The following is a 12,580-nucleotide window of genomic DNA, read 5'->3' as shown; positions in this document are numbered from 1 at the left end:
CTATTTTCATACTGCGTTGACGTTTTAATTTCAGTGAAAATAAAAATGTTTTACATAACGATTGACTAAAAAACAATTTTATTTTAATTTGGATTGATGATTAAAAACATGTTTAAATTAAATATCAAAAAAGTTTTAATACTTAAAAAAGTAATGAATTTTATGTGTAATGAAATATTAATATGTGTATGATGGATATTATTGTTTTATAGATGAGTAACCTTCGAGCCATTAACTAGAAATACGTTTCATAATATTGCCCCCTCCTACAAACGGTCTTAGATACGTTATGTATCGTTGGGAAAAAGACCCGCCGACCCTCATACGCCTTTAGCGTTGGAAGGTTGGGTGAGGCCTTTAAAGTAAGTGACATACCACGGTGATTCAAGCCGCTAGTATCGAACGATTAAACTGTATCCAATCGAATAAAGCAGAATCAAATCCCACTCGTTTGGGCGTTGGTCACCTGTATAGTGACGACAAGATGGGCAATACAATGGAGAAGATAATGAAAATTACCTCCTATCGCTACAATTCCTCACATCATCTTGCAGTCTATATACTTTAGCAAGTTGTTTTTTTCATATTTTTTTTCTTTTTTTAACAGGAACAAATAAGAAAGATAATAAAGGATGACAACAAATGCAACCAGGGATGTTGCTGTAAAAATAAAATGCAGAAAATGCCGTTTTTTTTTATTGACCACATCTTGTCTTCTTAGTTCCCACGGACTTCCCTTGTCAAGTATGACCTGGTTTTGTCCATCTAAATAAATTGGTATGTTCTAAAATATTTATTTATAAAGGTAGCAATGATTCATGCCCTGGAATAACTGAAACTACGATGTGGTTTATTGACTTGGATGCTGCCCCACGATGGATGACAGACTGTGTTAATCAGGTTACTTACATGTGTTTGTTGATTAATATATTTTAGGAAAATCTAAATGTAGAATATTTAGTACATTATTTGCCTTAAATTTGTTACATACTTTTTATTCAGAATTTATGTTTTTCAGGGTTGTTGGCAAAGTGGTAAAATAGACTGTCCTAGCTGCAATGGAAGGCTGGGCACATTTAATTTTTTGCAAGCCCGGTATTGCTCATGTAAGGAACATTTAAATCCCAGTACGTGGCTAATGAAATCAAGAGTTGATGTATGTTTTCACCAAAAAGTGGATAAAGAAAGACCAAAACATCAAGTAATTGACAACACTTGGAAGGTGATAGACCATAAAACAGAGGTATGCCACCATGCTACCTCCTCTTCCAGTATCAACAATGTTGTAATGTCTCACCCAAGTGACTCTGAAAGATTACAAGCATTACCCACTCAAACAAGGTGACATTCATTGTTACTTTGTGATTTTTGCTTACTAAGGCATGAGTTTATGCCTTATTTTATAGCCAAGATTATAGAACAATGAACAAATGGAAAAAACTTCAGTGCCAATACCTCCGGAAAGAGGTATGCCCAACAATAGATAACACAATTGAATTGGTTTTAAGTAATTTAATACTTCTAGAAACAACTTGCCAATGAACAAAAATGTTTTGAAACCATATCAATGCAAGATAAATATGCTTGTTCAGTATGCTATGAACCGTATTACTTACCAACAAAATGCTCTCCTTGTTGCCATATTTTTTGTGACCCATGCATTCGTGTTTGGAATTATCAATCAGGCGACGCAATGACTTGTCCGCTTTGTCGCTGTGTAGTCACAGACACTTTTCTGGTGCACGGTACTGCAAATTTTCTTTTTTTGATTTTAACTGGTCGTCTTAATTGTTATCTATGTGTTTATATTAAAAAATGTATAGATTTTTAAAACATTGTTGTTGTTATCAGAACTAATTGCCAATGTGAGGCGCCTTTTTCCTTTGTTGTATAATACACAAAAGAAAAAATATAAAAAGAGGTCTTTTCACCCACTTCCCAGAAAAAACAGGTTGGTAAAAGTCTGACAAATCATTTATACATTTTTAACAGTATTCTTTGTTTTATAGATCTGGTGATTTGGGAGAAAGAAAATCAACCAAAGGCATAAAAATATGTTTAGTTATTTTATCTCTACTTTTTTATGCTATTTTCTGTAAACTGCTTTGACATTCAAGTGTTAATAGTTGGTGAAATTGAAAAAAAGAAAAATTTAAACATATTAATGTGTAATGAAGTAGTAATGATTTTTCCTGGATTTTGGTTTCTCTATTTCTGCTTATTACAAACTTAAGTTTCAAAACTAAAAAAGTTTAATGTTTTTACCTTGCTTTCCATTATCACTAGACAAGAAGTCCTAGTACAGTGGTTCTCAACCTTTTTTCTTTCGTGGCCCATTTGCGTTGCAAAAAAATTCCGTGTCCTAATATAATTTTTATGAAAGAAAAAACTTTGCAATAGGTTTAGAACAAAACACAGCAGAACATATTATTGATTTAACCGTGCATTAGTGAGATACTTGTGGCTGAACAATAAATTTACATTCCTTTTCAAATCCTCCCCAAGCCATTGTTCCTGTAAAATTAAATATAATGACACAAATGAAACTAAATGTAGCTTAATAAATTGGTCTGTGGCCCACGTTAAATGTTCTTATGGCCCACCAATGAGCCATGGACTGGTTGAGAACCGCTGTCCTAGTATATCATTGGCATAAATGCCACTTTAAGTAGGCTTCCCAATTTAGCTGGGCTTTAAGGTGTCCCATCCCAGTGTTCAAGTCAGCCAGCATGGACTTTCACATCACAACATTTTGTGGTTTGTTACTTTGTAAAGTAACAGTTAGATGTCACTGTGACGTATTTGTTTCTTTGTATTAAAATGTGGAAGTGTAATCACTGTGGCATGTGATTGGATTATTGGCTGATGGCTTATCAAATCACCCATTTTATTAACAGTTTCTTGGTAGTGATTTTTTTTCAAAATAAGTAAGCAAAAAGCTAATAAGTGATTCAGTATTTTACAACCAAGCATGATTAAAGCTCGTACTAGTAGGTATAATTTTTGGCGCTGGTAATCTTACCACAATGAAACTTATTTTTGGTTGACTCACCCACCCTAATCCAAATATTGTGCGTAGCTTCAATAATTGTTTCAACGCTGTGGTATAGGATTCTAGAACGGCTCCGAATTTTTATATATGTTATAGTTTTTTTTACAATCACTCTATTTTGACTATTAGGAATACTCGCACAAAAAATGGCATACCTTCTACCCTAAAATTACTGCTTTCAAAAATATGTGACAATCGTTTTAATGGCCGTCCATTTTATTGGTGGTGCATTACACGTCGGCGATAGTGACCTCGACTTCCACGCCGGGTTCAATGCTGATCGAAGTGATCTGTTTGACCACCTCTGACGGGCTGTGCAGGTCAATTAGACGCTTGTGAATCCTCATTTGAAAGCGATCCCAAGTTTTGGAACCTTCACCGCAGGGAGTCTTGCGGCAAGTGATCCGCAAAATCTTGGTTGGCATGCGGACTGGACCCTTGACACGAAGCTGCTTATCCTTAGCTCCTTTGATCAGCTCGCTGCACACCTTTTCCAAGCTCTGGACATTGCGAGACGTAAGGGTGATGCGAATTTTGTGGATAGGAACATCGGATTCTCCCTGTGGGACCTTTCCTGCCTCTTTGTACGCGCTCATGATGAAACCGTTTTTTAAAAGGCCGACGTAATCTTGTAGGAACGGCAATAAAACAAGAACAGCGGTGAACCTTTCAACTGCGTTTCGAAAAGAACGTGTTGTCCAACACCAAGCGATAAGTAGAGTCCGTCTCTAGCGCCCCGGGTGTTTAAATATTTTACCACTGGGTAGTAAAATGTTACGTTTTCATTTAAACATGTGCACATCGTGAGCGTTTTTCTTGTTCCAACGTTATTTAAATTTATTAACAACGTACTGCTGTATTAAATAATCTGCATTATGAATTGTGATTTTGTGTAAGGAAAAAGGCAAAGAAGCAACACTTGTTGACAGATAAATTAAACTGTAGGGAAACCACCCAGCCTATGTGACTTTTCATGTTATGTTTTGCAGCTGTCTTGTAATAAAGAAAATAACATCAAACGAAATAACATGGCTTATCAACTATCAAGAGTGTTAAACCAGGTTACTTCAACTGGCTTGCGGTAAGTAAAATGTTAACTGTATAATTGCATTTTGGCAAGTAATAAATGAATACATTAAGAGTTCTACTATAGTTGTAAAAAATCAAGCCTTGTTATATAAGATGTTATTATGCAAACAATAAACAATAGCCTATATACTTACGCTAAATTCAAGTGGTAACAAATATTTGGAAGTACCGGTAGCTTTTTTATTGGAAGATGTAATCACTAACTGGTTAAATAGCCTATAGACACTGTCCGGCTAACAAAGTATTTGAATAGATTTAAAAAAAATCATTGAAATTAGGGTTCAATTTTTACCTTTGTTCCACCTGGTCACACTGATTTTTTAGTAATTTACCCACAATAATAACATTTAATATTACCTTGTTTACCACACAAATATCGATAGACAACCAGGAAAAACACAATATTTTTTGTTTGGTTAGCTAATTGCAAATGATTTCAAACAGGTTTGGATATTGTAGTACCTGTCATAGTTGTGACATGTCACCTAAAATGTCATGTATGGTGTTTATTCCCTTCAAACCCGTTGCACTTAGCATACAGGTACCTGTTTGGATTACACTTCCTCTAGTCCAGGCAGAATCTTGCCAGCCTTCTGGTGTAAATTCTTCGGTTTTTTAATCATGCCCCAAAACTTAAATGATGTTTTTGCCAAAGGAATGTATCAACGGTTCCATGTTTGGGCGATCAAGAAGGCGCAACATTTTTTGTGACATAAAAAAAAATACATATGGGGTTTGGAATCACACAGTGAAGTGCCATAGTATGCATAGTACGTTTTGGCTGAATAGATAGGCTTCAGAGACACAACCATAGCTATATGAGGCCGAAGTTCATGCAAAGCGCGAAATTTTTTTGCATTTACGTAATTACAACAGCCAAAAATATAATTTAATACTTAGATCGAACAGCATGGCCTAGTACAGGGATGGCGAACCTCAGTATGGCAGAATGCTGGCGACTTGGCGACTATGTCGGCCGAAGAATCAGCCAGAAAATCGAAGAAATTGGTGTAAAAAAAATTTAAGTAAAAAAAAAAATTATGAAAAATTTTTTGTTTCTTTTTTTTTTAAATTTTTTTTTGAAAAGTTTTTTTCCAACATCCAATTTACAAAATACCTTGTGATTGTTTCCAAACATATTTAATCACATCTATTTTTAAACAGCAGAAGTATGTAATAACATACCACACTACAATTGGCAGAAATTCATTTTGTTGTGTTATTTTGAAAAAAGTTACGGTAGTGTGAAGCACATTGTTTGGTGAGAAAAAGCCAGTGTAAGGCATATAGATTGTTTATTATTTTAAAAAGTACACACTTTTGATCATACATTTGTTACGTGTTGGCAGATTTGCTTTGAATTGGCAAGTACTTCTATATTGAGTTGAATTCCCAATTCCTGTTAATTTTGCTTCTCCACCTAAGGCCTAGCCCCAAAGTATATTTTTGGTTGTTTAATTACGCAAATGCAAAAAATTTTCGCGCTTCGTGCGTCCTTTGGTCTGGTTTTGCAAGCTTTATGTGTCTTTGTTTTCAACAAATCTATCCCAAAGGTAATATGCATACTATGGGGCATGTTGCAATGTGACTGTGTGACAATTTCTATTAAATTTTATTAAAAATATCATTATTTCGAGCAATATAGATTGAAAATTTATCCGAAGAATATTTTTTCATGCTTTTCAAACTGGTTTTGAGCAGCACGTTTTGACACTAATTTGCCTGAAAACAGATTATCTATATACCACTTTTAAAGCAAGAAAATCAGACATGTACGTACACCCCTAGGCCCAAGGTTGTACCTTCACATGTCCCTTATGTATTAGTTAATGACTTAATGTCCAAAAATTTTCGCGCCCTCGGCGCTACGTTTTGTTGTCCAATTTACTTAATAGCCTTGTTTACCGCCAAAACATGGCAAGGTTCAAACATTCCTTAGGCGAACACATCATTTAAGTTTAGGGGCGCGACCAAAAACCGAAGAATTTTCGCCAAAAATGCTTGTCACCAGAAGGCTGGCAAGATTCTGCCAGCCTGGCGAACCTTTTCATCGTGCAGGTCACAAACACGACTTTAATCCTTGCAAAATGCACAAGTGGGTCATACATTTAATTATTTGCTAATTTTATGCGAAACTCTGCTGCGTCGTTTTTAGTGTTATTGTCTGGGTTGGTAATTCAAGGTTTTTGGATGAATTTCCAAATTCAAATGCTGCAGCATTTTTTATGGGATTACAGGAGTTCAGCAGAAAGCTTTTCAGCACAGTTTATTGGTTTACCCAGGGTTTTTAGAACTTTTCTGCGAACTCATAGTTTCCCTTAAAGGACCACCACCTGATACGTTTTAGAGCGATAAACAAAATTATTTTAGTTGTCTGCTTTTCTGCACTGATTTGTGCAGTTAATGTAGGCCTACTCGTCACCCCTAAAACACTTGTGCATGACCCAAAGATTTGCCAGCCCTGACAGTATAGTTTTATCTAACAAGAACTGTTTTTGTATATTTGTTTTTTCATGAAAATCATTGATAACATTTCGGTGTTTCTTGAGAGACAAGTGGGTCATTAAAAATCTGCGCGGGACAGTGGTTTGCCCCATCCCTGGCCAAGTACATCCTTGTTATGCGAATGCCATACCTGTCTATTTAACAGGAATGGCGACTATCATGATTGCTTTTCTTAGCTCAATAAAGAAGTACTTGCCAAATCAATTAAAACTGCAAATACACAACAGTTCTATCGAAATTTAGTACTTTTTAAACTAATAAGCAATCTATATGCCAAAGACTGATTGTTTCCTGCTAAACAACGTGCTTAGTACTTTTTTTCAGAATGGCACAAAAAAATGTCCTGCCAATTTTTTTTTTTTTTCCATAATGGTCCTATACATATTCAGCATTTTTTAAATATATTGGATTGAATATGTGTAGAACAAGCACACGTTTTTTTGGAAAATCGATCTTTCAAAAAAAAAATTAAACAATTTTTTTTTGACCAATTTCTTAAGTTTTTTGTTTGATTCTTCGACCGACATAGTCGCCAAGTCGCCAGCTTTCTGGCATACTGCTCTAGTCTTTCTGGCATATTAGTTAGACTTGTTTTGTGCCATCATTGAAGTTTTGGTTTGCATTGCATGTAAAAACAGAACCTGCAAACAGACTTTGATAATCTGATGGCAGGTTCTGTTTTTTTTTGGCTATAATTATTTGAATTAGCCAGCTAGAACACCCTAGTTGTCCAAGTCTGCCTGCTATATGTTAATCAAGCATGGTAGCAATTGTTAATCTCTTTTAGGTTATTATCCACATCGCCTTGCTCATTAAAAGTGGGACCAGCCGGACATACTAATTTCAGGGTACATGTTCGTGGATCATTAAACACAACCATTACAAAGAAAAAAGCTCAATATGAAGTAGAGGCCAGCAAAGATCTAGGATCTGAAAAGATTGATACTGAAACCCAAGAAATCCAACTGCAAATATCATCAGCAGCTAGTGTAAGTTAAACAAATTTAATTTCTACAGTAAAAACTCATTCAGCCTTTATAAATAAAAATGAATATTATATAAAAATGCATGCAAAACCAACTACATTGTGCACATAGTAATTGACAAGCTTAACAGGATGCATGCTGTTTAACTGGAGTCCCAGAGGAACACTTAGTAACAAGGAGAGTGCGAGTGTTCCGGCCTGCAAAAAATGCAATGCAATCAGGAAACCAGGGTGCAAAATTGTGGAAGATTGAATTTGATACTCGGGAGCGATGGGAAAATCCTACAATGGGATGGGGTTCAAAGTACAATGGATTTTTTTAATAAAGCCCAAAGCTTTTATATAAAATTATCAAAGCCATAATATATGATAAATCAACCTTAAAAAAAAATTGTTGGATCATTAGATACTCGAGAAAATAGAGACAGTGTTTATCTTTATGTTACCCCAATATTTCAGGTTGATTGAAATTAACCGGTGGGATTGGCAAGTAGGTGTGCACAAACCCAAATTTAGGTGACAACTGATGTCAGTAAACCACATTTGTTTTGTGGAGTAGAGATGTTGGGTATTTTAGGTATATTCCCAGTTTTGAAGTTTCATTACGTTGTACAGCACATCTGTAACAAAAGTAATCTGCAGTTCCTTTTCATGGCAGCCTTTGTTGAGGAATTGCAAAATCGTGTGGGGTCTAGAAAAGTATTTGGATATCCACACTGTTTTGGCAAACTCAGCATTACGCCCTGGTAGACCAGTAAGTAAGCATCCTTGACTGTTACACTCTAAAAGTTCATCTAAGTAGGGCAGTCTGTTGACTGTTAACAGCTTATTGCTGAAGGCAATATTAGGATGGATAGCATTTATGGTAGCAAAAACCTTCTTAACGAAGTTGCATTTTAAAACACAAGTAAATGTCGTCAACCTTCCTACATAAAATTCCTTGGTGTTTTTTGGGGGGATTTCTTTAAGGCTTATCAATAATTATTGTTGACCTGTACATTCTTATCATTTGGTTGTCTATCATCACTTGGTTGTCATGTTTGTTGCTAAAATGTCAACTTTATTGAATATATTATAGCTTTGATATTTTTTATTTAAGTTGTCAAGAAAACCTGTTCATTGTGTTCTAAACTTTATTCTGTTTTTAGTTACATGTTCTCTATAAATTTTAAAACTGATTCCTGATATTTTATATCCTAGTGCTGACCCTTTATCCAACATTTCAATGGCAATGACTTTTAAAACAAAAGAGGATGCAATTGCTTTTACAGAACGCCAAGGTAACAAACAACAAATATATATTTTTTTGCATAACCTAGGTTTTGTATTTTAAAATGTTGTTTTATAGGTTGGTCATGTTATGTTGATGAAGCTAAAGAAAAACAAATGCAACCAAAATCGTATGGCGCTAACTTTTCCTGGAACAAACGCACTAGAAGAGCAATGAAATAGTAGAAACTTTGATAAATATAGTTCTATATCTGTTTTTTTTTTCGTTTGTATTTTTTCAGCTGAAACATTCAGTTAAATGAATAAACACATAAAAAAGAGGCTTTTACAGTAATTGCAACAAGAGAATGATGGCAAAGGTAAAAAGAAGACATAATCAGAAAGCATTTGCAAGTTTGCAGTTACCAAACATTCAGCACCAAGTAACATTAAATCTGGAAATGATCTAAACTTTTTTAGATGTTCCAGTATTAAGCAAAAATATTTACACTCAACAATAGAGTAAACGCAGGTTCCGGATCTTATCTGATACAAATGAGCAAAATAATGATATCTTTTGCAGGTAATTTAAGCCAAATCCGCTATTATTGGACATCCCTACTCAAAAACAAAAATATTTAACATATCTATTCAACAACTTTATAGCAGCAAAACTGCAACAATGAATTGTACATATGAAATAAATAGATATAATACTAAAAAGGTACATATACAAACCATATTAAATTCTAATTACGTTGGGATTATTACCACTACTGTAAAACTGTTTAAGCAGTTCACCATACTGTTCCAAGTTTGAAAACAATCCAGCAACATTGATTTTTGAACAGGACTTTATAATTATATTTGAGTTTTCCTGCATTGTTTGACGTAATCTTAACTCCTCAGTGACCTGAAATGCACTTAGTGATAGAATATTGCCTATTAATAGAAAAAAAAACAATTCTTTAGAATTTATTTTCAAACCTTTTCATCAGTACATGCACCCTCTAAATCTTGTTTGTTGCACAATATTAACCAAGGAATGCTATTTAGTTCAGGATGCTTAAGAGCTTTGTGGATTTCATGTCTGGTGTCTTCCAAACAATTATGTGTACACGTGCCATCAATGACAAAAATTACACCTTGGACATTGTTGTAATACCTATGCCAATATGCACGAATGTTGTCACCTCCTAGTAATAATTTAACATGTTAACACATATACAGTAAACTTTATTTAAATTTAAATTATTACCTCCTAACTCTTTCACTTTAAGAGTAACGTTAGGCAGTCGTACATCTTTCATTGAAAATCCTAAAAAAAGTTGATAATAAATATTTCTGCCATGCTACTTGGAAAAAATATTTTACTGTTGCATATATACCTATTGTTGAGACAACGGTATCTGAATTTTCGTGTGTAAGTGTTGAAAGCAATGTTGATTTGCCTGCATTAGTAATCCCAATGCAAACAATATCAAATACTGGCAGTGCAGGGGCATCTTCCATACAACATACGCACTGATAAGTCTGTGAAAACAAAGATATATATGTAATCGCTGACATTTTATTAGTTCACCTATTTGGTGATTTTTATTTTAATAAGCTCAAAGCTGAAGTAAATCTCACCGAATACAGACAAATGCGACATATTCCACAGCATAGCCCACATGCGTCAGTCATTCCTTTTTAAGTCAATTATAGGTGGGCTTTTTGCCAAAGGCAAAACTACCAAATATTTGCTTTTACACTGCTGCTCCTAAAATACAATTAATATATTTTACTTCATTGTAAAGCTGTCATTCCATAGAATACTTTCTATGGTCGTTTCCTTTGTTTTTATTTTGTTTAACATAGAATACTTATGTGAAAACCTAGGGACCGTGAATTTTTTTTAGTTTTTTTTTTATTAATAAAATAGATAGCGAAAAAAAACGAACAAGAAAAACAAAACAAAATAGTGAAGCTCTCAAGCAGCTAACGACCATTTACTTTTGTGTTTTGTCATACTTCCTCTTTTTAAAGCCGAATATCGCTCGGAAGTTCGCACAGAAGATAGCAACAGTAAAAAGCGTAACATAGTCGGGACAGTGTCGGCATATTTACATTGATAAATAACATATCGCGCGCATAAAAGGACACAATTCACAAATGTTTTGCACGGTTCGTTTTTGTGCACTCCAAAGAGTAATTGCTCGCGGGAAATAACACACGATATTCGTAGTTTAGTACTTAACCACACACTCACGTTTTAACTTGACGTTGCCTGGTTGCAATAAAAAAAAATATTTTCTGATGCCAGTAAAAACGAAGTATATTTCTATCAGCAGGAGCTAAAATCAAGTTATTCTGCTTTATTAGTAGTGTGTATAGTACCAAGCATACCAATACATCACTAATCCCTTAAAATTCGGTAAAATAATCACCAAATATTGCCATAACGACAATTTTAAGATACCTCTCCCAAAAGCCGTAATGCAAAATTTAGGCACTTTTGGAACCTTTCAAGATGGCGTTACAGCTTTCTAATTTGCTTCAAAAAACCGCTCACGCGTGCCACTAGTTGCGCTATCCAGGTTTCATAGAGATCAGTGCTTACCACGCGTGTGCTGACCATTGTCATTTCGGCGAAATAAATTTTTGCAATTTTTTGGATTTTTATTTTATTTTTTTTTCGTTGTTTACCACATAGTACACATATTGTGAATTGAAAGACAAAATATAAGTAAGTAGTTCGCTGAAATAGAACTGGAATTCATTTCTTTAAAGTATATACATTGATAAGCAATAAAATACAAATTTAATGATGTGAAAAGTAGTGCATATTCAGTTCACTTAATTTTATTTTTTAAAGCTTAAGATAATTTAAAGAAATACTGGATAATCAAGACCGAATTAAAACACTATCCCAACTGATGAAGTTTATAAAAATCGTTATGTAGCTACTATAGAACACACTAAATAAAATAACATTGGTCTCTCACTGACCTGATTAAGAAATTTACAGCGAAATGACTTTTTCGAAGCCTAATATTCGTCAAAAAAATGTTGACAATTTACGCGTATAAAGAAGAAAACAAGAGCGATTTTGAAAACTATCCGAATTGAGAAAGTTTATAAAAATCGCTATGTAGCTACTATAGAACACACTAAATAAAATAACATTGGTGTCTCACTCACCTGATTAAGAAATTTACAGCGAAATGACTTTTTCGAAGCCTTGTATTTGTTGCTTAGCAGAGGATAAACCCTGAACCTCAGCGATAGTTTGGGACTTCCCCTGGTGTTTTTTTGATTAGTAGTGGCATCACAATGGCCGTTTTGATGAACTGTATTAACCTCAATGTAACAATTGACTTATAACAGCCTTAGATCAGTGGTTCCCAATCCCAACCTTTTTTGCTGCTTGTGCCCTTTTGTCAGGTCGGAGCGTTTCCCCAAATTTCTGATCGAATTTTTCAGATATACGTTGCTAAATAACATTGCTTTTATAGCTCAATTGAAAGTTAAACCGGTATTTCAATAAAAAATGCAAAAATCAGAAAGAAATTAAATGTCAGTTATTTAGTTTGCCACTTTTCAGTGAGATATTTGTTGGTGCTTCATTGATGAAATTCGCTCAAACGATGGCTCGATTATTATATTCAAGCCAACATGTAAATCTTCTGCCATTAAAAAATGCATTGTCATTAGACGAATATTAGACTTCGAAAAAGTCGTTTCGCTGTAAATTTCTT

The 12,580-nt window shown here is 34.3% G+C and overlaps 4 protein-coding genes across 4 annotated transcripts; 2 read left to right on the top strand and 2 right to left on the bottom strand.

The window, feature by feature from the left end:
* The first annotated feature begins 139 nt into the window (after positions 1-139).
* Positions 140-3,727, top strand: LOC146168466 (uncharacterized). Its single transcript, XM_083386276.1, has 7 exons — positions 140-744; positions 806-900; positions 1,019-1,341; positions 1,407-1,467; positions 1,526-1,745; positions 1,852-1,951; positions 2,010-3,727. Exons 1-7 carry the CDS (start codon positions 633-635, stop codon positions 2,107-2,109), a joined length of 1,011 nt encoding a protein of 336 aa, XP_083242402.1. The 5' UTR covers positions 140-632; the 3' UTR covers positions 2,110-3,727.
* On the bottom strand, positions 3,238-3,755 carry LOC146168465 (small ribosomal subunit protein uS10-like). The gene has a single exon (XM_083389099.1). The coding sequence runs from the start codon at positions 3,646-3,648 to the stop codon at positions 3,283-3,285; it is 366 nt and encodes a 121-aa protein (XP_083245225.1). The 5' UTR covers positions 3,649-3,755; the 3' UTR covers positions 3,238-3,282.
* A 247-nt stretch (positions 3,756-4,002) lies between these two features.
* Positions 4,003-9,129, top strand: LOC146168464 (NADH dehydrogenase [ubiquinone] iron-sulfur protein 4, mitochondrial-like). The gene is made up of 5 exons (XM_083389097.1): positions 4,003-4,133; positions 7,434-7,635; positions 7,763-7,935; positions 8,832-8,911; positions 8,980-9,129. The coding sequence occupies exons 1-5, from the start codon at positions 4,081-4,083 to the stop codon at positions 9,081-9,083; spliced, it is 612 nt and encodes a 203-aa protein (XP_083245223.1). The 5' UTR covers positions 4,003-4,080; the 3' UTR covers positions 9,084-9,129.
* Positions 8,994-10,668, bottom strand: LOC146168463 (ADP-ribosylation factor-like protein 15). Its single transcript, XM_083389096.1, has 5 exons — positions 10,473-10,668; positions 10,229-10,373; positions 10,099-10,158; positions 9,828-10,036; positions 8,994-9,753 (listed from the first exon to the last, which is right to left on the bottom strand). Exons 1-5 carry the CDS (start codon positions 10,524-10,526, stop codon positions 9,583-9,585), a joined length of 639 nt encoding a protein of 212 aa, XP_083245222.1. The 5' UTR covers positions 10,527-10,668; the 3' UTR covers positions 8,994-9,582.
* Positions 10,669-12,580: the final 1,912 nt, after the last annotated feature.

The sequence above is a fragment of the Ascidiella aspersa genome, chromosome 1 (genome assembly GCF_963924565.1).
Source record: "Ascidiella aspersa chromosome 1, kaAscAspe10.2, whole genome shotgun sequence".
In the NCBI taxonomy this organism is placed as follows: Eukaryota; Metazoa; Chordata; class Ascidiacea; order Phlebobranchia; family Ascidiidae; genus Ascidiella; species Ascidiella aspersa.
Note: the sequence above shows the minus strand (reverse complement) of the source record. Positions and strands in the feature narration are given on the sequence as shown.